At 45.6% G+C, this 20,849-nt stretch overlaps 2 protein-coding genes across 3 annotated transcripts in view; one reads left to right on the plus strand and one right to left on the minus strand.

Moving 5' to 3' along the window:
* The window catches only part of CACNA1C (calcium voltage-gated channel subunit alpha1 C), a 2,189,932-nt gene that overhangs the window by 2,128,220 nt on the left and 40,863 nt on the right, over positions 1-20,849 (minus strand). The gene's annotated exons all lie outside the window — the stretch shown is intronic.
* Positions 1-20,849, plus strand: part of DCP1B (decapping mRNA 1B) — a 221,125-nt gene that overhangs the window by 18,058 nt on the left and 182,218 nt on the right. For both annotated transcript variants that reach the window (XM_085652197.1, XM_085652196.1), the window contains one exon: positions 1,159-1,286. In XM_085652197.1, coding sequence (XP_085508323.1) covers positions 1,159-1,286 — 128 coding nt within the window. The remainder of the gene's footprint in view (positions 1-1,158; positions 1,287-20,849) is intronic.

The raw sequence follows: 20,849 nt of genomic DNA on the forward strand, positions 1-20,849 counted from the left end.
TTAACCCTAGTAAATGCAACTCGAGATCTAATGTAGAGTAATTCAAATAGGCTCTAGTAGTCTCAGTGCATTTTACTTTGATGGATACAAGTAGTTATTAGTTGCTGCATTTGTTTCATCCTGTTGAAGATCAGCAAAATCTTCAGCTTATGTGTTTAGGTCTGGGTTTGACAGCACAGATGTCTAAACAGACCTACTGTTCCCAGTATACATACAGTGAGTTCTGGGTCTTCCCCTTTCTGCCATTATTTGACCAGTCTCCTTCAGTCACTGACTGGCTTTTAGATTTTGTCAATCAGAAATGGTCCCATTCCAGAGATCTATACCTCTCCCACCCAATGGTAGTGGCTGGTTAGAATTTTCTCTCTAGCTCCGGCGGAGTGCATGTATTACAGTGAAATGAGACAATTTTACATCTGCCTACGTCTCCCTCTTTTGGCCTTTTTCTTGCTAAGAAGTTCAAATGCTCAATTGAGCATGCCCGTTTTTTTTGATGCTTTAGCACAATAAACCCAGACATATTGGCTTTGGCAAGGCTCGTTTCAAAACAGTCTTCATAATACATCCTCAACCACCGCAGCCCTTCTCTCACTTTTAGCAGTAACGAATGAATGTGTCAAAATCAATTTAGCCTTGGGTTTGAGGAGATAATTGTATATCTTTTGAAACCAAATTAGTTGCCTTTTCCTCAGTTTTATACCATAAAACCGTCCTGCAAGTGTATTCTTACTTTGCATACTCTATTTTAAACATGTAGAACAGATTAATTTGGTTTACTGTTTTAGGGAGTTTTTTTCTTTTGCCTGCCACATATGTGCTTCAGTTCGGTTTTGCCCTAGTTTGTGCTTCTGCGATGGTAGGGAACAAAAGCCTGAACAAAAGACATTCTTGGAGCTCATTTGTTGAGGAGGTCAATCCTAAAGCCCATGTGTCTGTGGGGTTCAACCCCTTAGAATATAGAGCAGGTCTGGGATGTTATCAATCGAGGTACATACTGGTGATAGACTGTACTTAAAATGTTTCACCTCTTCCGCTTACATCTTTCGGTTTTTCATAATTTAGAACACATTTGTGAAGGTACTAATAGTAGCTGAGCGGACATGTATGGTAACTTCTGTTGTAGACTTTGCTGTGTACATCTGTTCTTCTGCCTTTCAGATCAGCCTCTCCCAAGCATGGGTTCACCATCATGAACCGGTTAAGCATGGAAAATCGCACCGAACCCATTACGAAAGATCTGGACTTCCAGTTACAAGATCCGTTCTTACTGTATAAAAATGCCAGATGTGAGTTTGCTGTTTATACTAATATAATTCATTTTTTATTAAGTTTGAACACATGCTAACTACTGCCCCTGTGTCAGGTTTTTGTTGCTGTCCCTTTTGACAACTGCTAACTTTTGCTAATATTCATGGAACCCCTTGGACACCCTGAAGTGGCTGTGTATAGAACACAAAGGATAACATGTGGTTGTTCATGTGACCCTGAATTTATCTCTTGGCTTCTTTCAGAAGTCTGATTTAAAAAGAAAAAAATGGCGACCGTGCCCGCTGTGCTGCCCAATATCTGTTAGAATTTGCTCCTCTGTACATTGCTAACATTGTCTGTCCTGTAGGTGAATAGTCTGCCCTGTGACTAGGCTGGAGATTTTCAAGCGCATCAGTTATTCAATGTGTGGTTCCAAATTCAAGAAGAGCTGGTTTCATTAAGTGTAATGTTCTATTTTGTGGTTATGGGAGCATATATAGAAAATGTTGTGCTTTGGCTCCTACGTTTTAGGTATGCTGCTATTGCAGTTCTCCTAGAATAACAACTACATCTCATTGTATGGTTATGTTGTGTGAGCATTCTCTCTTTTTTTGGTAGACACTTGCTCCACTTCTGTGGATGTTGAATGTTTTCTTTTCCTTCATGCAGTTTGTAAGTACAGAAGGCGTCCTTTTATTATGGGGTAAGCTAGAATGTTTTTATTTGCTTGACACCAACTTCTAGTTGGTCAAGAGATGAAGTTCATTCTCACTTAAACAAATGAAATTGTGGACACTCAACATATGACTTGGTGAAATCACGTGCACATCACTCAAGTTTTTACTAAGCATTGAGCCATCAGCCTTTGCGTACAAACAAATGAGATATTCAGTGGTGGGTAAGTAAAAAGGATGATTCCTTAAATTGCAAATTAGACCTGTCCTTTAATAAGCTAGGAAAAAGGTCTTCACCTGTTCTGTCCAATGGGAGACTGACTGTCTTCACGCCTGAATGTATACATAACAAGAAGCCAGTGAAACTATCTACCTTTAAATCATGAACCAAAATATACAGGTTACTATCCCTAACATACAAATGCACCTCTACTGTTAATCCATTTAACCCAGCTAACAGAAGCATGCTATAGACATTAAAGATGACTTTAATTAAATATGTGTAGTGAGATTTCTGCAGCTTCCAACTAAAAAACGTATGTTGGGTACTTTTGTACTTGCAGCTAATGGAATAAGCTGGTGATCTGGGCCTTCCCTTTATGACCCACAATTTACCTTCCATGTTTTCGTCCTGTAGTAAGCCACTACAGCAAGCGATAACATGGCTGATACGGGATAACCAATTGCTAAGATCTGTGCAGTTGAAAATGTTCTGGTGTTTCAACTTTCTGAGAATCTAATTGTAAGCATTTTATTGGATGATAGCTTTTATTTAGTGCTTTATACCACTGGTAGGGTTGTGGAGCTGTCCGTTTTGCATCAGGTCCTAGGGACATTGAAGTAGATAATTGAGAAAGATGTTGCTTTCATTTTGACCTATGTGGGAGATGCTGAATGGGAAGTGTGAAGTTTGGGGATGTGCTGTAACCATGGTGCAGAACATTGAAGCCTTTTCGAGAGTGTATTGTTGCGGTCACGCAGACCGTATAGAGAAGCCTTATGGCACTGTCAAGTGACCAAAGAATTAAGAATTCCACCTTGATTGGCACAGTAGCAACCATTACATATGAAGAAAATGCTCGGAGGAATCCCTTCAGAGCAGCTATGTGTACATCATAGGTCAGAGCATGTGTAGCCCAGCTATGTTGAAAGTGCTGTGAGTTATACCCAGGAGTTTCACTAGCCAAGCCATTAGTGAGGGCTATGCTAATGAGCCGATAGGAGGGTGCAAACTATGCATGAAATGCATTTATGTTAGCTAGCAAGAAGAAGGTAAAGGCTAAAGACAAAACAAGGTGAGAACTTGGGCCATAGGCCATTCTGGCCTCTCCTTTTCTGTGAATATCCTCGGAGGAGAGGTTACATGTAGGGAAGAGTGAAGGTAAACTCGGTACGGTTGGCCAAAGGCATGTGTCACTGGCTCCAACAAGGCATGGAGCCAAGGGAAGGATCTGCCTAGGCAGAAGAGAGATTGAGGTCCCTCCTAATGTCATGTGTTAAGGCAGCCAGCTTCCCACATAAGAGTGACCTTGGAACTTATCCACAATGTATGTTCGACATGTGCAGATCAAGCAGTCAGTAAAGAAAGCATCTTTAGGCATGACATCCATCGGCATGTTTCACCCCTAAAATCTTTGCCTTCACTCCTCCTGTTTTTCTGAATTAGTTTTTGTTGGCCGTAGGACTCTGCACACCTTACCACTGCTAACCAGTGCTAAAGTGCTTGTGCTCACTCCTCTAAACATATTAACATTGGCTTACACCCAATTGGCACATTTAATTTACCTATAACTCCCTAGTAAAGTGCTGCTACATGTCCCCTGGCTTGTAAATTAAATACTGCTAATGGGCGTACAGCACTTATTGTGCTACCCACTCAAGTAGCTCTTTAAACATTTTTGAGGCCTGCCGTTGTAGCCTGTGTGCGGTTTTAACTCCCATTTCGACCTGGCAAAAGAAATCTTTTTTGCCAGGCTTAAATGAATGAATGAATTAGTCACTTGTAGAGTGCACTGTCACTCCCAAAGGAGCATCCTGGTGCTACGCAGCAGAAATGATTCAATCAAGCAATAGGAGAATCCAGGAGAGAAACTAGATTAAAAAAGAAGAGTAACAGAGTGCATTGGAGGCTGAAAAGAGTCAGGTCTTCAGCTGCTTTTTAAACATTGATTCAGATTCGATGAGTCTTAAGTGACCAGGGAGTTGGTTCCATGCCTTGGTGCCTAAGTTGAAAAAGATTTAGGTTTTGAGTCTGAAAGAAGGGAATTTAAGGAGGTTAGCTTGGGAAGTTGTGTAATGGTAAATCTGGTGGTTAAATATCTAGGCCCAGTAGATGTGTAAGCTCTGAAGGTTAATAAAATAATTTTAAACCGGACCCTTTTGTGCCCTGGAAGCCAGTGTAGACCTTCAGAGCTTCCGGGGCTGAAGATCGCCTGGGAAGTTTCAGTACAAGTCTGGCTGCCGCATGCTGCACAACCTGGAGTTTATGGATAGTTTGTTTTGAGGATCCTGCATAAAGACTTATTACAGTAGTCTAATCTAGAGGTTAACAGTGCAAAAGCAACTGTCTTCCTTATAGCTAGGGGGAGCCAGTCAGAACATTTTCTGAACGATCTTATTAGATTAAACATATGACATAAGCTCTAGAGGCTTACCAGCAACTGCCCAGCTGACCTGCTCCAACCGGACCTGCAATTGGATCTGCTTGAGCCCTGCTGACCCCTGTAAGAGTGAGTCCCTGATATTCAAGAGGTCCATCCCCATGTTCTGGGCTCTTGATTGGTATCAAAGTGCACTCCGACGAAGGAGGAATCCTGAAGTTTTGATATCTTCGAGACTGGGCCAGTTCGCACCAGCATCTTGCCTCCCACAACGACTGCCAACGCGAAGCTCCAGTGCACCGAGTCTTCGTGCTGAAGTGACCGCCAGCCACGACCAGCAACACAAGACCTGCACTTTGCACTACAGCATGGACATCTCCTGATGACCGTCAACGCGAAGTTCCAGCAACGGCTGTCGGAGGCGCCCGGCGTACTCTACACGCTACAGCGGTTCCTGTTTTTCATTGCCACCTGCATCCCGAACTAGACTCTTCGCGCCGAACTGTGGGAACATAGCTTTTGTCTGCGGGACTAACATGTTCCTTGTATCTGGCCTGGACTCCATTTTGGTCAGCTTGAACTTATGACTTTCTAGCAGTCTAATACGGCCAGATACTGATCTTAGGCGCAATACTTGCCATAAATCTTGGATTCTCTGGTTCTACTGATTGGATTTTTGTCATTTTGGTGTCAAATACTTTATTACATTTTGTTCTGTTTTTCTAAATTAGTGTGACATGTGTTTTCACTTTAATACTGTTTGTGTGCTGCCTAAGCACTTTACACATTGCCTCTAAGTTAAGCCTGAGAGTTTTTTTTGCTAAACTACCAGAGGGTTTATCATGGGTTAATTTAGTGACTTTTTGTGGTTCACCCTGGCAAGGATTGTGGCTGTTGCTTGATAAAGGCCCGCCTCCCAACCCACAACCAAATTCTCACATGCATGCAAAGCAGTGAAGAGTGTCCTGGTTAGACTTTCTAACTTATTTGCATAATGCGTCAAAAATAACTCTGCAACACTCCTTTCTCAGTGGTAATGGTAGACAATTATTATCTAGGTTGAGTCACTCAACTCGTCGTTCCTAAAAGGTCTCCCTTGCAGTTGTGTTTAAAAAAGGTTAATTATTAGTTCTCGCAATTATGAGCCACCGCTACAGCTGAAGAGTAAAAAAGAGCAAGTGAATTAGTCCTAATTGCCATGAAACTAAGGATAATACCTATACAGAATTCTTGATTGATAGTTGTCATAATTTCGTTGTTTTTCATCGGGGCATCCAACTGATAGAAAACCAGCATCTGCAATGCAATTGGCCTCGCCTTTGGGACCTTAAAAGTATTTGGCTCTGCAACACATTGTGGGTACAGCAACATTTACTGTTCTACTGTGCACGAAGCAGTGCAGTGCCACAGGCTGTCACTAGATACACCTTGGGACCTCTTTTGGCCACATAAGGTACTGCACCATACGACATGGCTAGGGAAAGCATATGGGGCAGTGGTGTGAGCTGCCGACTGGGGAGCTTGGGATCCGTGTTCGAGACTGGTGTCGATTCAACATCTTGTGATTATGGGCTGATCCTTTAATTTCTCCTGAGTGCCTGGATAACTGCGCTAATATAAATGAAAGCTACTAATTTAAAATAACAATAATTAATCAATGTCGCGATCTCGGAGGTGGGGGTGGGCAAGCAATGTTGTGCGAGGGGGTTGGAGGAAACGGCAAAGGGAGATTAAATGAGGGAACTGCACTGCAAATCATGTGTATATTAACCATATGAAAAAACAAGCAGTATCCTCAGAGGAGTGGTGAGGGTCTGCGAGCTGTGTTGAGGGAGAGGGGAGGCACAGAGAGATTAAGGGATGGCAAGCAAATGAAGCAGCCCGAAGTTTCATTGCACAAGTAAACAGAACACTTAATGAGCAGAGGCAGGCCAACTAAAAAAGTGCACTCTAAGTAAAAATAACCTGAAGAGTAAGAACACATGTAAGAGGGGAAGTCCTCATGTCAGGATACCAAATTACAAAAGGAGGGACTACTAAGTGTATTCACCAATAAAAAGCCAGCATTTCTATAGGACAGTATGAGGAACCAATAAAAAAGATGGGCGTTTTTTGAATCCCATATCCTAGATACAGCATGTCTTGAAGAGGCAGCGCATGCGCTGCCTCGGCAAGACCTAAAGACGTACAGAGTGCCTGATCAGCCATTTCATCGCTAGCGAAGCCCACATTATGCCTCCTGTGAATCTCTAGCTGTATTACCTAAGTGGAATGGGTCTGTCGTCATGGCCCACTCCTCATGGGAGGATTCAAATTTCCAAAAAGAGGGACTACTAAGTGTATTCGCCAATGAAAAGTCAGCATTTCTATTTATTTAATTTTTTGGGCATCCCTGTCGCGTACCATGTCTGATGTGAAATGCTTCAGAGACCCAGCCATTGACCCGGACTCGCGCCACCGATGCATCATATAAGAGGTGTACCCACTTTAGGAAGAACGGAGGTTTCCCCATGCACAGCAAGACGGTAAACATGTACTCCCATTGGAGGGAGTCAAATGCCTTCGCTGCATCAAGCAGCACACCCACCACCTGAAATTCCCGGTCGAAATAGTGCAAAGTAGAAAAAAATAGTACGGAGGTTGTGTGTAGTGGATCTAGAAGGCACAAAGCCGGACTGGTCCAGCAGGACCAATTTGGGGACCAGGGGCTGCAGCCTAGTGGCGATCATTTTTGCCACGATTTTGGCATCTATATTAATAATAGAGAGGGGTCGATAGCAATCACAGGCATTCACCACTTTATCAGGCTTCATGAGCATTACTATTAAGGCTTCCGTAAGGGATGGAGGCAGCTTGCCAGAGTCATACGCCTCCGCAGAGACCTCCAACAGCTGCGGCACCAGATCATCGGCATAAGCCTTATAAAACTCGCTAGGAAGGCCATTAAGGCCAGCTGCCTTGCAAGTTGGGAGGGTCATAGTTGCCCGTTTCACGTCTTTCACGTCAAATGGCAATGTGAGATACTCCCGTTGATTGAGGGATAGCCAGCCCAATGTGACATCGTCAAGGTAATCATTTATCTCAGAAGGAGATGGCTGAGCACGTTCCCCATATAATTGAGAGTAGCAATTCCAGACCACCCCACTGATATCCATGTTACCGAAGTGCGCCTCACCTGCCTCGTCCACTAACTCAGTAATGTAGGCCTGACTGCGAGGCGCTGCAAATTTCTGTGCTATTGAACGGCTGGGTCGTCCCCCACGCCCCGTAATATTGTGCTGTGCATCGTCCTGATCTATGCCCCATTTCTTGGTTGACTGTCTCGTTAGGTTCCGACACTAGCTCCCGGATTTCGGCCAGTTTGGCAGTGGCTGGGCATCTGTCATAGTTCCGCTCCAAAGCAGCTATGTCCTCTGCAAGTTTCCTAATCCTACGGCGTAAATCTTTGACAACCCCGGCCTGCGCTCAGATACAAAACAATCTCCGCTCTAGCAAAGTTAGATATCCTACGCCAGACATCCGTAAAAAAGGAGGCATCATCCTCATTTGGACCATACTCTTTCACCAAGAGAACACTTGTATCACCAAGCGTACCGTGTACAATCGCCAGCCGACCCTGTTCATCCCTGTCCGTGCCGTGAACCTGGAACGGTGTGCCGTTCCTAACAAGAGTCATCACTTCCCGGGAATAGGATGAGTATGAAGATGTCATTCTAACTTCAGCCCATCGGGTACTCTCAGTTAGCGAAGTCAGGTTCGTGTCCTGTAGTAAGGCCACTTGAACATTCCACCTATGCAGAGACGCTAATACAGTGCGGATTTTCTTTGGACTGTTGAGGCCGCGTACATTCCAGGTTACAAACCGGAACTCACCACCCATGTTGCATGCGTACCAGCCAATCAATCGCAAGGTGAGATCCAACCCCTAAAACATGTCTTCCAGGCTTACATAGAATACATCACACAAGTGCCACCACCCCCCACCTTGAACCCCCCCACCCACTTCGGCACCCACAACTTGCCAAAGCCATCCCTGTCAAAACTTATCAGACCCCAGAAAACACAATAAACAAATAGCAATGTGTGGGGAACTCCCATACAGGGGGTGTCGGAGTGCTACTGTCCTCCCACTCTGTAGGACGTGGCTGATCAGGTCTATTATCTGTGTTACGATCCAAAAGCAAATACTGAACTTAAGGCATCCAATCTAATATGCATAGAACATAGAAACATTCGTCCTGAGCATGTAAGTAAGAAGCAAGGAACAGAGAGCCTTGTCGCAAACCATGAAGCCCATCCACATGAGGGCACACTTGGCAAACCCAACACTCCCTTAACATCATCAGTCCTCCTCTCCCTGGTCAGTTTCGGTCTCACGCCTGTTTCTCTTCAATTGCTTTGCATGCTCCATCGCCGCTTTAGGGGTCGAGAATAATTTGAAATTCCCCTCCGCTCCCACACGGAGGTGCGTGGAATACAACATGGCATTGGATAAGTTTACAGACTGGAGGAATTTATTTAACTGCCCCAAACTCAGGCTGTGCGGTTTGAACTGCGACAGTAAAGTCAGGGAAGAAGGACAATGTGTTCCCCTGACGACTTCTGTTTCCCTTCTCCCTGGTCAGACGCAAGATGACATCACGGTCCCGGTAGTTCAGTAGCCGAGCTATAATTAGACGAGGCGAAGCCCCAGGTACCGGTCGCGCTGCCAAAGAGCAGTGAGCCCGCTCCACTACGAACATAGAGGACAGTTGCTCGGGGCCAAATATTTCCTTAATGAGAGACTCAATGAAGTGCTCCATTTATTTGTTGATTCGGTAAGTCCCGTAATTCGAATGTTATTCTTTTTAGACCTGGCCTCCAAGTCTTCGTTCTTGGCCTGTATGAGGGCCAAGACCTTTTCCATGTTAAGGGTCTTGCTAGTAACGTCGTTAAGTCCATCTTCCGTGTTGGAGACCCTCTGTTCTGCTCCCTCCCCCTCCATTCTCTCATTCTGCTTTTCTAATTGCGGAGACCTATGGTCCAGCATATGATTTATCGTAGTCATACTACCCTCAATAGCCTGGAGACTCTTTTACATTGCCGTCAGCGTAGACTCCAGATTAGGCGGGCCTCAGTCAGAAGCCGCTTTTTGGTGAACCCTGCCTGATATTCTTGCCTCAAATGTGAGGCGGGCTGTGACTTGTCCGGCTTCCCTATGATTAGTGACGGAGATTGTGGTTACTGAACAACCACCCCAGCAGTATAGCAGCTTTCACCAGACACAATACCCAACAATAGGCGTGATGTACAGTTTAAACAGTACAGCAGGCTTTCCTTACAATACGGGGAACATATGCCTTCCCAGACACACCGTCAATCAGGACCAAGCCAGCGCTGAAGATGGTGAACGACGTGTCTCCCATCAGATACTAGTACTCATGTAATGGACACACCCACACTGCCCAGAGACGCAAAAATGACTGCTTAATGGTAACTGTTCCGGTGCTGCTCCTGCCAGAAAGCAACTCTCAAACAGTGTGCAGCCCGTTGTTCCCACAGACAAAGTCAGGCCAAGTCCAATCAGCTGGGTGGAGGGACCGGGGGCATGCAAGCGGGTAGCGTAGCCACAGAGCCAGGTCCTCACTACAGGCTGCTAACAGTCACCACAGGGCCGACCCTCCTTCCCACAGCGGCACCAAGGGGTGGTAGGGCCTCCACAGCTCCAGGTAACCCACTCCAGAGGCAAAGTGTGATCAAACCGTTTGCCCCCCCCCCCCCCCTCCAGCCCCCAAAGGCCACACAGGTGCACTCAACGCAGAAGGAGGTTGTACTCCGGGCCCCAGAAGACCAGCGCCGGATCCATTGTCTCCTGCTTATCGCAGCGAGGGGGGGTGTTGGAGCGCAGCACCCACCAGCCACTCAACAACGAGCCTCACGCGGCTCCTTGGCGATGTCGCAGGCCAGGGGAGCAGCTCGAGAATCGGAGGGGCCAATCCACAAAGTCAAGGGCCCTCATGATATGATGGCATATGGGAGTCCCCGAGCGGGAGGTCTCTCTCTCCCACTCGACCAGTGCCAGCGGAGAGGCCGAAGCAGTCAAGTCTGCGCGCCACACATGCAGACCACAGCCGGCAGGCCGCAGCCCAGGCCCACTCCCACCTCTGCGGTCGCGGGCCAAGGCCTGGACCGCCCCTCCACCTACCGCAGCCCACGGCGGGCGTTGATGAGGCTCCTCGGCTGCAGACAAAGACCGCAGGTGGGCTCCCGATTCCTTACAGGGTGTAGATACACTGCCGCCGATCTGCAGGCAGCCGGCAACAGGAGCGGGTTGCGGAGGCCTTCAGGAGCTATAGGCCAGGCCATTCCACCGCAGGAAGTACACAGGAGAGGTAGGTGCCAGCAGCCGCCGGTAGCGCAGCATCGGGGGGTAGAGGATACAGCACTGCACACTCTTGTCGCCTCAGAGCCCCGGCCAGAGCTCAGCCCCCACTCGCCGCATCTTCGGCCGCTATCTTGGCCTCGGGGCGATCGAAACAGCCTCCGCCAAATTATCCCAATGCAGAGCCTCTCCGGCCGCTCCAATGGCCCCTAAGTGCAGCAGGGGTGGCACTCCATGCAGGACGGCAGCGCAGATACTTGGATGCCCCGATATGCAGTTGATTTTGGGCGGATGGGAGATCAGCCGGGCGGAGCTGCACTAGAGTACGGCCATCTTGCCTGGCGCCTTCTAGTGCCCCCTCGAAAAGCCAGCCTTTCTAAAGGGCAGTAAGAGGGACCAATGAAAATGAAAAAGATGGACTTTTTTTTTAAGCCCACATACTAGATCCAGCATGTCTCGAAGAGACAGTGCATGCACTGCCTAGACGAGACCTAAAGAGGATGCCCCTCACTTCCCGTGGTAGCCCTTGACTCCTCACCCCTAAACGCCGAATAGTTTTCCTTTTTCTATTTGTATATTTTTATTAGCATACAAACACAATTTAATGTGCAGGTATTGCACTTTGTTCTTACCTGCTTGCACTCCCTCGTGACCCCGTTCCGTCCCGGCTTTGTGCCGTTTGTGCGGACGGTCAGCTCGAGGATTCCTACTCCCTGCTCGCGACACCACTTCCGCCCTGCACGCCATCTTTGCAGGTTAGCGGTCTAGTGTTCCCTCGCCTCAGGTACTTAATGGCAGTGTGGAGGAAGCGCAGCGGACGAGCGCAGCGGGAGCGCCGACTTCGCGCCGAAGTCGCGCACAAGTCAAGCCCGTCTGCGCCCGTCCGCGGCCGATCAGGCCCAGGGCCCTGCCGTAATGCCCAATTCTATTCTTATTCCTCTACCGAGCTTATGAGATTACGATCCTCAGGTCCTATCCCTGCCCGTGCTGTCAGAGCGGCCCTAGCATGTGGCATACTCATCTCCTCTGACCCCTCGGCACAGGACTCTGTGTATGACTCTTCTCCTTTGCCATCACAGATTTCTGCCTCTCTGCTGATCTACTATCTCAACACCCGCTCCCTCATTCGCCATCAGCTTGAGATTTTCCAATTGCTGCATCAAAGCAACATAGATATCCTTCTTTTAGCAGAAACCTGGATCACTGAAGATTCAGCTCCGGATATTCTGGCAGCTATCCCTTCCGGTTACTATATCATACACACTAACCGGCCTGCGGGGAAGTCTGGTGGTGGAGTGGCGGCTATCATCCGCTCGACGCACACATTCTCCGAGGTTACGGCAATTTCGATCCCCAAGTCAGATCTCCTGGTCCTGAAATTTATTTCCTCTAAATCATCTTTCGTTTGTGTTCTTGTATATCGACCGCCTGACTATATGCCTCTTTTCCCCAAACTCTTTAGCGACTCCATCGCCCAACTAGCTATAGACCACGCTAACCTTGTGGTGATCGGCGATTTTAATTACTGGCCTTCAGATGCTCATGAAAGTCAACTATCGGTCGAGTTTTCCGACCTTTTGAAAGGCATGAACCTTTCTCAACACATTCACACCCCCACTCACTTTAAGGGTCATATTCTTGATCAAGTCTGGACATCGGATCTTGATATCTCGTCCCCTTTAGTCTCCCCTTGTCCCTGGTCGGACCACTATTTCATCTCGTTCTATCTTCATCTGCACATTCCGTGTCCTCCCCCCCGCATCAAGAATCTCATGGCCCGTAACTGGAAAAGTGCTAACCTGTCCGAATTCCATGACATCCTCGCCTCTTCTGCTCCCATATCTCTGACCTCTCTTGAGGCTCAGGCAGCTAACTTTGAAGAATGGATACGCCAGGCTAGTGACAAAGTAGCCGCGCTAAATAAGATAAAAACTAAGCGCCCCCATGACGCGCAACGATGGTATACTGACCAACTTAAAGCAGATAAACTTGCCTTGCGGCAAGCTGAACGTCGTTGGCGTCTCCACTATGACCCCCAGTTAAAACTTGTTTATATCGGGGCTCTAAAAACCTATAAACAAGCGATCTTAGCAGCCAAGACGGCATACTTTTCCCAATTAATCTTGGTCTCTAACAACAAATCGAAAGACATCTTTTCGATAGTAAATGAGCTTTCTTTGCCGGACAGGGTTACCCCTCAGCCCCAGCCGACCCAAACCCTCTGTAACGCACTCAACTCTTATTTCATAGAGAAAATAACAACCATTAGGAACAATATCCCTAACCCAGCATCTCCTGTCCCCCCTCCTCTTCCTCCCAGAAACACCAGCATCTTGACGGAATTTCCACCTATCTCCCTTCAGGAATTCACCTCACTCCTCCTCAAAGTTAAGTCAGGTTCCCCTAACGATTGCTGCCCCCCACAGATTCTGAGAGAGGCCTTCCTTGCTTGTCCGGGCCCCCCCCTTGCTCTATTAAACAACTCTCTTGCAAAGGGGGAGGTCCCTCTTTCTTTCAAGCAAGCTGCCATCCTACCCATCCTGAAGAAGTCTAACGCTGATCCTACCATTCTTAGCAATTATAGACCGATCTCTCTCCTCCCCTACTTAGGAAAAATTTTGGAGACCTATGTTACCCGCTGTTTGAGCTCTTTCATAGAGAATTCTTCTTATCTGGATCCTCAACAAGCGGGATTCAGACCCCTCCATTCCACCGAGGCGGTCATAGTAGCAGTCCTGGACTCCCTCAGGAAGGGCGCTGACAATAATTTATCTCAGGCCCTTGTCCTATTAGATCTCTCAGCAGCGTTCGACACGGTCGATCATACCATCTTGATCGACCGTGTCCACAATGCCGGCATCCAGGGAGTGGCCCTCGACTGGGTCAGATCTTTTCTCCATCAGCGATCTCAGTCCGTCCATCTTTCCACTTTGTCCGCGCCTTTTGTTTCCCTCCCTTGCGGGGTCCCACAAGGCTCGGCACTATCCCCGCTTCTTTTTAACTTGTATCTTCAACCCTTACTAGCCTCCCTCCGTAACTCCCCAGTTACAATTTTTAATTATGCGGACGACCTCCAGTTAATCTTTCCTATTGACCCTTCTCCCTCCTCTCGTGTTAATTTTCAGACCATTATGCTGACTATCGCTGAGTGGATGTATCACAGCCACTTAAAACTGAACCCTACTAAGACCGAGCTTGTCTTGGTAGGCGGCCCTAACCATCCATGGAATTCCACCTACTGGCCAACATCCTTGGGGGCCGCACCGACTCCCGTGCGCTCAGTCAAAAGCCTCGGGGCAATTATTTCAGAGGATCTTTCAATGAAACCGCAAATCAATTCGGTCACTTCAGCCTGTTTTTTCCATCTCAGACGGATCCGTAAGATTAGCAGGTTTCTTACTAAAGATGCTCTGACCCAAGTTGTTATCGCACTCATTACCTCAAGGCTTGACTATGCCAATATGCTGTATGCGGGTATTTCAGTCGGTCTCCTTCATCGACTTCAGCTGGTTCAGAATCAAGCTGCCCGTCTGATCTTCCACCAGCCTAAATATCAGCATGTTACTCCCCTCCTTTTTAGTCTGCACTGGCTTCCCATCTCTAAGCGCTGCACTTACAAATTGGCATGTTCCACCTTCAAGGCCCTCTCGAATGCAGCCCCTGCGTTCATCTTTTCGTGCCTGACTCGCTACACTCCCTCTAGGGCCCTTCGCTCAGCTTCTCTCAATCTTCTTGAGGTCCCCAAATTCATCAGGAAGAAACACGGTGGCTTGAGTTTTTCAGTCCAGGCTCCCTCTACCTGGAACTCTCTGCCACTTTCACTCCGCCTCTGTCCTCAGTACGATTCATTTCGCAGACTCTTAAAAACTCTGCTCTTTCGTTCTGCATATGTCTAACCCTCTCTCCTGAATCACGCTATTGGTCATTTGAGCGCCAAGAAACCAATGGTGATAGTGCGCGGTACAAATTTCTTTTAACATAACATAATGAGTTTAGAAAGATTTATTGCTTTATGGATTGTCATCTGAAATAGGAGGATGACACCCTGCTCTGTTTTGCTGTCTATGAAAAGATGTCTGTTGCCACTGGTCTCTCGCCCGTCCTTTCCAGAATTCAGAAAGCATAATAGAGCCAAAGTCATTCACTGGAACGCGATTAGGGTGGATGGATACACAAAAGCGCCACAAAGATTATTGATTTACCAACTGCAAAATTATTCCTTATCCGGTATATAATGCTAAGCCAGGAAAGTTGGCATTCTGATTGGTTAATTTGTTTAGTTTTCTTCAAGGTGTACTAGAATAGTAATCACAGTAGTGATACTCTTCTAGGGATATTGGAGTCTCTTTATGTTTAGAAACCACAATTATTTGTACTTCTAGCTCTTCAGCAACAAAATAGCTGGCTGACAACTATCAACAAGTGCGAGAAAAGCAGTAGTGTTTAAGATAGTTTTTCTTTTTCTATACACCATCCACCTGTAACCATCTTGGCACTTGGAAAACCAGCTCTCAAGCCATTTCACTTTTAATAAAGATAGAGTTCAGGTGCTTCTTTAGAGCACAGGTATGTCCGGGATGGATTTCTAAAAGGCACAGACTGATGGAAGAAAATTCTACTGCCAAGATGTGGTTTTTTTTTCTATTGCGGGGAAAACTAAATTGTAAGAAAGGAGGATATAGTAACCATTAAGTTCTAATAGATACAGATTTTATCTGGCAAGAAATTGTGTGGTAAGTGTAAATTGCTTTAAACACAAGACCTAAAACTTTGCATTTTATGTGTTTGTGAATGGGCACCCACAGAAGTGTGTCCACTTCATCAAGGTAGACATCAACTGCATTTTGTCTATCAGGTTCTTTTGTCGTCTCAAACTTAACACCAGCATGACAAGACAAACTGGCTCATAAGTGTTTAGATTTTGGGGCGAAGGACAACTTTGCAAGAGTTCCTGTGCTCAAATACTTACAACTCTGACTGGTTGCGTCGATGCACTAGCCAGCAGCCTTTGGTTATTATTGCCAGGGTGCTCCATTCTCCAGCAGTAGTTTACAGTTAACAAATCTGCCAAGGTGACTACACCACCCAGCACAGTTTCCATAGGTGGATCTCTTTTTTTCAGGCATTTGGATTGTTTCCGTGTAGCAAGTGGAATGCATTTGATTCCTAACTTAACTCACAATGCTGAATTTGCAAGCGAGTTCTGACAGCTCATGGTAACAGTGCATCAACAGAGCTAAGAAGTTGTCTACCCACTACTGGTGATATCTCACACTGTGCAGGGGAGCAATGAGCCGCTCAGTGCTGTAGCTCTCTGACGGAGGGGCAAGTCCCCGGGGAATGGAAAAAAGCACTAGTAAGGCCCATCAGAAAAAACTCCTCCATCCCCTGGACCGACTTATCCAATTTGAGGCCCATCTCGTTACTCCCTTTTTTGGGGAAAGTTATAGAGAAACATGTTAACAAACAGGTATCACACTACATTGAACAGTCTGGTAAGCTAGATAGCTCTCAGTTTGGCTTTGGACCTAAACATAGTACTGAATCTGCCTTGCTATTTGTGACAGATGACCTTCACATGTATCAGGATCAAGGGTATTCGGCGATCTTGGTACTGCTGGATCTATCGGCGGCGTTCGATACGATATCTCATAAAATCTTAATCGAACGTCTGACCGCAATTGGGATTGAGAGCACAGCGCTAACCTGGCTAAAGAGTTTTCTATCTGACCGTACCCAAGCCGTTAGCATGGGCTCATTTCGGTCGACTGAAACTTATATCACCAAGGGGGTGCCACAGGGCTCTTGTCTAAGCCCGACTCTTTTTAACATCTACGTGGCACCCCTGGCCAGCATATTGAGAGACTTTGGGTTTGTCCCTGTCTCCTATGCTGATGATACGCAGCTCTTATTCCCTTTTAAACATCTCCCCGACAAAGTGAAGGTGGCCTTCTCAGAGGGCATGAAGGCTGTAGCAAATTGGATGAAGTCTAACTACCTCCAATGTAATGTGAATAAGACCGAAGTAATGCTTTTTGGGGAGGTTAGAACTCTGTGGACTCCGGAGTGGTGGCCATGTGAGCTTGGTCAAGTACCTGTACCTAAACTGGTCGTAAAAAACCTAGGGGTTCGTCTTGATCGGGAGCTCACCTTTAAACAGCATGACAATTGGGTGGTTGGCCAATGTTTTCATGTAATTGGACTTCTACGCAAAGTGTTTCCACTATTGCCTGATTCCACCAGAAAAACCTTGGTACAGGCACTAGTGTTGAGCCGCCTGGATTACTGCAATGGACTCCTGTTGTCAGCTAATGAGGGAGTCCTGGCAAAACTCCAGGTGATACAAAACACCGCGGCTAGACTTGTATTGAATGCCCCCCCAAGAACACCTTCCAAACCACTCCTTGACAAATTACATTGGCTCCCAGTCCGTAAGAGGATTACTTTTAAGACATGCTGTCTTATCCATAGAACCATACATGGATCTGGACCCTCTTATTGGAAGTACAAATTTACTCCGTACAACCCCACTCGGTCTTTTAGGTCCAGTAGCCAACTCCTACTTAAAGTACCTACCATTAAGAGGAGCAGACATGGTGGGAAAGCCTTGTCGGTGGCCGGTCCTACATTATGGAATGAACTTCCTCTTGAGCTCAGGCAATGCTCAGAACTCTTTGTTTTTAGGAAAAAACTCAAAACGTTTTTATTCTAGTAATCTGTCAGCTGTTTCAGTTTTGTACGCTGAATTGAACTGAGCTGTACGATATTCCTCCTGCAGTTGCCGATTTTCTATCCTTCTTTCTATCCCTGTGCGCAGAGATACTCTTGTTAAGAGTCGATTCTAGCGCGGTATAAATCTATAAATAAAAGGAGCATTGTTTCTATTAGTCTGTAGCCACAGGAGAATTCATTATTGGCAACTAAGGTTAAGCGGAGGACGATAAGTGCCCACAGAAGACCCATCTGTCACAGTATTCAGAAACTGGGTAGCTGCAAATCTATTTGAGCATTTACGTGTTTGTAACATGCAGACTGCCCAAGTGCCTCGGCATACGCCAGGGGCCAAGAGAAAAGCAACCTGTTTCAGCCCCTGCTTCAGCTACAGAAGGAGTAGGTACTCATCAAGAGCGTACAACTCAGGTATGTCTCCAACCAAACTCTACTTTTTAGCAGTTTAAGATAAGTCTCACAAATCCCTGCATAACTGTTAGAAAATTGATACAGGGCGGTGGTTCCAGATTCCCATGAACATATTTGAAATCCCAGACATGTATATGAACAATTCTGGTTACTTTGTCTTTTAGCAGAAATTGTGTTTGCACTCAACTACTGGTGTCTGTGTTTCAGGTGGTGATTTTAGGTTATACATTTGTAAATGTATACTGTAAATGTTTTGTTTGGATGCACAGTGGTGTGGAAACTTGCCACGTCTACCTTGCTCCTGTAGTCCTATTTATGGCAGTAGAAGGTGTTTGAGTGGCGCTGGGATGATCTGATGGTTTCACAACCATTGTTCCAAATGAAAATGTCCTGTAGAGTACTTGGCTGGAGCATGATCGGCCATTGGGTTTGAATAATCTGACCTCTAAGCACTGCCCACTTTTACATGATGGTGTGATATTGCCTGGTTCCATGTTCTATGTTCTAGCGTGGAACCAGGTTTACTGTGTGTTCTAGACTTGGGCAGTTGGTGCTGGAGAGACGATGGATGGGGTTTATTATTAAAGCTGCTTTCTATCCTCAAGATTAACGAGAGAGACTTACCTTTATTACACTGGCGACGATCGTGTGTATGGGCAGCCAAGTGAATGAACCCCAACATCGGTGCTTCGTGAAACGTTCGATTGTTTCACAAGAAGAGTTCAGCTACAAGGACGAAGGAGTTCAGGAAAAGAAAGTATGCTGCAATCCAACGCATGAAGGATGTCCGCGGGAAGCGCTGGAAGGTGATTGAAGTCATTCAGGTAGTAGCGGAGATTTAACGGCATTTCTGACACGCAAAGGCCGATTTGCGTGTCACGCTTCGTGACGCTCTTTGGATGTGCACAACTTCCCTGAGAAAGAAGACCAAAAGCGAAGTGGGTCTTCTGGGGGAAAACAAGCCCACCAACTCTAAAAAAAGGGCTAATTGTTTACATAACGTCGAGGAAAGAAGACCAAAAGAGGTTTAGGTCTTATGGGAGAAAACAAGCCTAGCAAATTTAGAAAAAGGGCTAATTGTTTATATAATGTCGATGGTGGCCATTTTGAAGCAGGAAGTTTATTGGGAAAATCAAAGCCTGCATAGTTTCGTTTCAGGAGACATAAAAAAAAAAAGAATTGTTGATACTGGAGAACAACAGCTTGTCTTCACGGTGACAGGCACACCTGGTATTTTTTATTAATTGGTTTTCAGTAGTATTTGGACTAGTTTTGTGCTGTGAACAAGGAGAAAAGTTTAAAGATAAAAGCTTGAGCCTGTCTACGTGGGACCAGATACTCTAGATAGGTTTAGTGACAGTATAACACTGGACTTTCAAAATATTAGAAAATTTATTATTATTTATTTATTTACTTTTCTTTCTTTCTTCGTGCTCTTCTGCTAATTTACATTTTAAAGTTATAATTAAGGAATTGCATGTTACATTCTGTTTTTTTTTTTTTTTTAAAAGGAAGAGAGGGTGAGGTTATAGAACAGACTTGTGGGTTTGAGTTTCACTTGTTAGTGTGACAAAGCCTTGGAAATGCAAAATGTAACAGCACCCCCGTTTTTTCTGTCTGATCCAGGGGAGCCTACTGTAAAATGGAAAAAAATATTTGAAAACTATGCGAGAGTATGTGGCACATATTTGAGTGCGGAGAGGAAACAAGCACTATTACTTCACTGTTTAGGAGGTGAGGGACAAGAAGTGTTAGAGAATTTGCCTCAACTGAGCCCTGTAGTTCAAAGGGGTTTGAATGAATATGAAATTTGTATTAAGCAATTAGATCTACATTATCTACCAAAGGTGAGTACCATCATGGAGAGGTATTACTTTGGTTTAAGAGAACAAGGAAAGGATGAAAGTGTGGAGGAGTTTGTAACCTCATTACGGAAATTAGCTTCGAGTTGCAAGTTTGGGGTGTTGGTGGAAGAAAGGATAAGAGAGCAATTTGTCTTAAGATGTTGTAGTGGCAAAATAAGGGAAGAACTTTGGTTAAAGGATGAGCCACCCTTAGACGAAGTCATGACTATTGCAAAGCGTGTAGAACATATGCTCAAATGTGTAGGAGAGTTAAGTAAAGTTAGTAAACAAACAGGTTCTACAGAGAAAGTAGAAAAGGTGGATTGTCAAGTTGTACAAAAAATTGATTCTGTAAAGAAGGCTGATGCTGCCAACTTCAAGGTTAAAGAGGATGATATTAAGGCGAACAAGTCACAAGTTGATAAAAAAATACAACACGACATTTCAGGGTACTTGCTTTCGATGTGGTAAATTTGGTCACATGGCTAATGCAAGAGATTGTCCGGCTCTCAAAGTGATTTGCAGTGTATGTGGGAAGAGAAGTCATTTTGGGAGAAACTGCCGTTTGTGTAACAAAAGAGACAGTAGGAATGAAATAAGAGGTTTCGTTTCAAGTGAATGAGGGTGGTGTGGATCATCCGTCTGAGTGGGTCATGGTGGGTGATGTTAGGATTAAAATGAAATTTGATTCTTGCTCACATCTCACCTTCATATCTAAGCTTGATTTTCAGAAATATTTTTCAAGTAAGATTAATTTAATGAAATCAGATGTTAGACCCACAGGCTATGGTGGAACTCCAATTAAAATGTTAGGATATTTTATCAGTTGTATAGAATGCAATGGTAGATTTACTGAGGCGAAAATATATGTGGCTGAGAAAGGTGACAACTTGTTGAGCTGGACTCATCAAGCACGATTGGGAATTATTCTCAATCCTAATGCAAAACCATCAGTGCAAGTACAATCCATTGAGAGTGTTGA

This window comes from Triturus cristatus, chromosome 4_1 (assembly GCF_964204655.1).
Source record: "Triturus cristatus chromosome 4_1, aTriCri1.1, whole genome shotgun sequence".
Taxonomy (NCBI): Eukaryota; Metazoa; Chordata; class Amphibia; order Caudata; family Salamandridae; genus Triturus; species Triturus cristatus.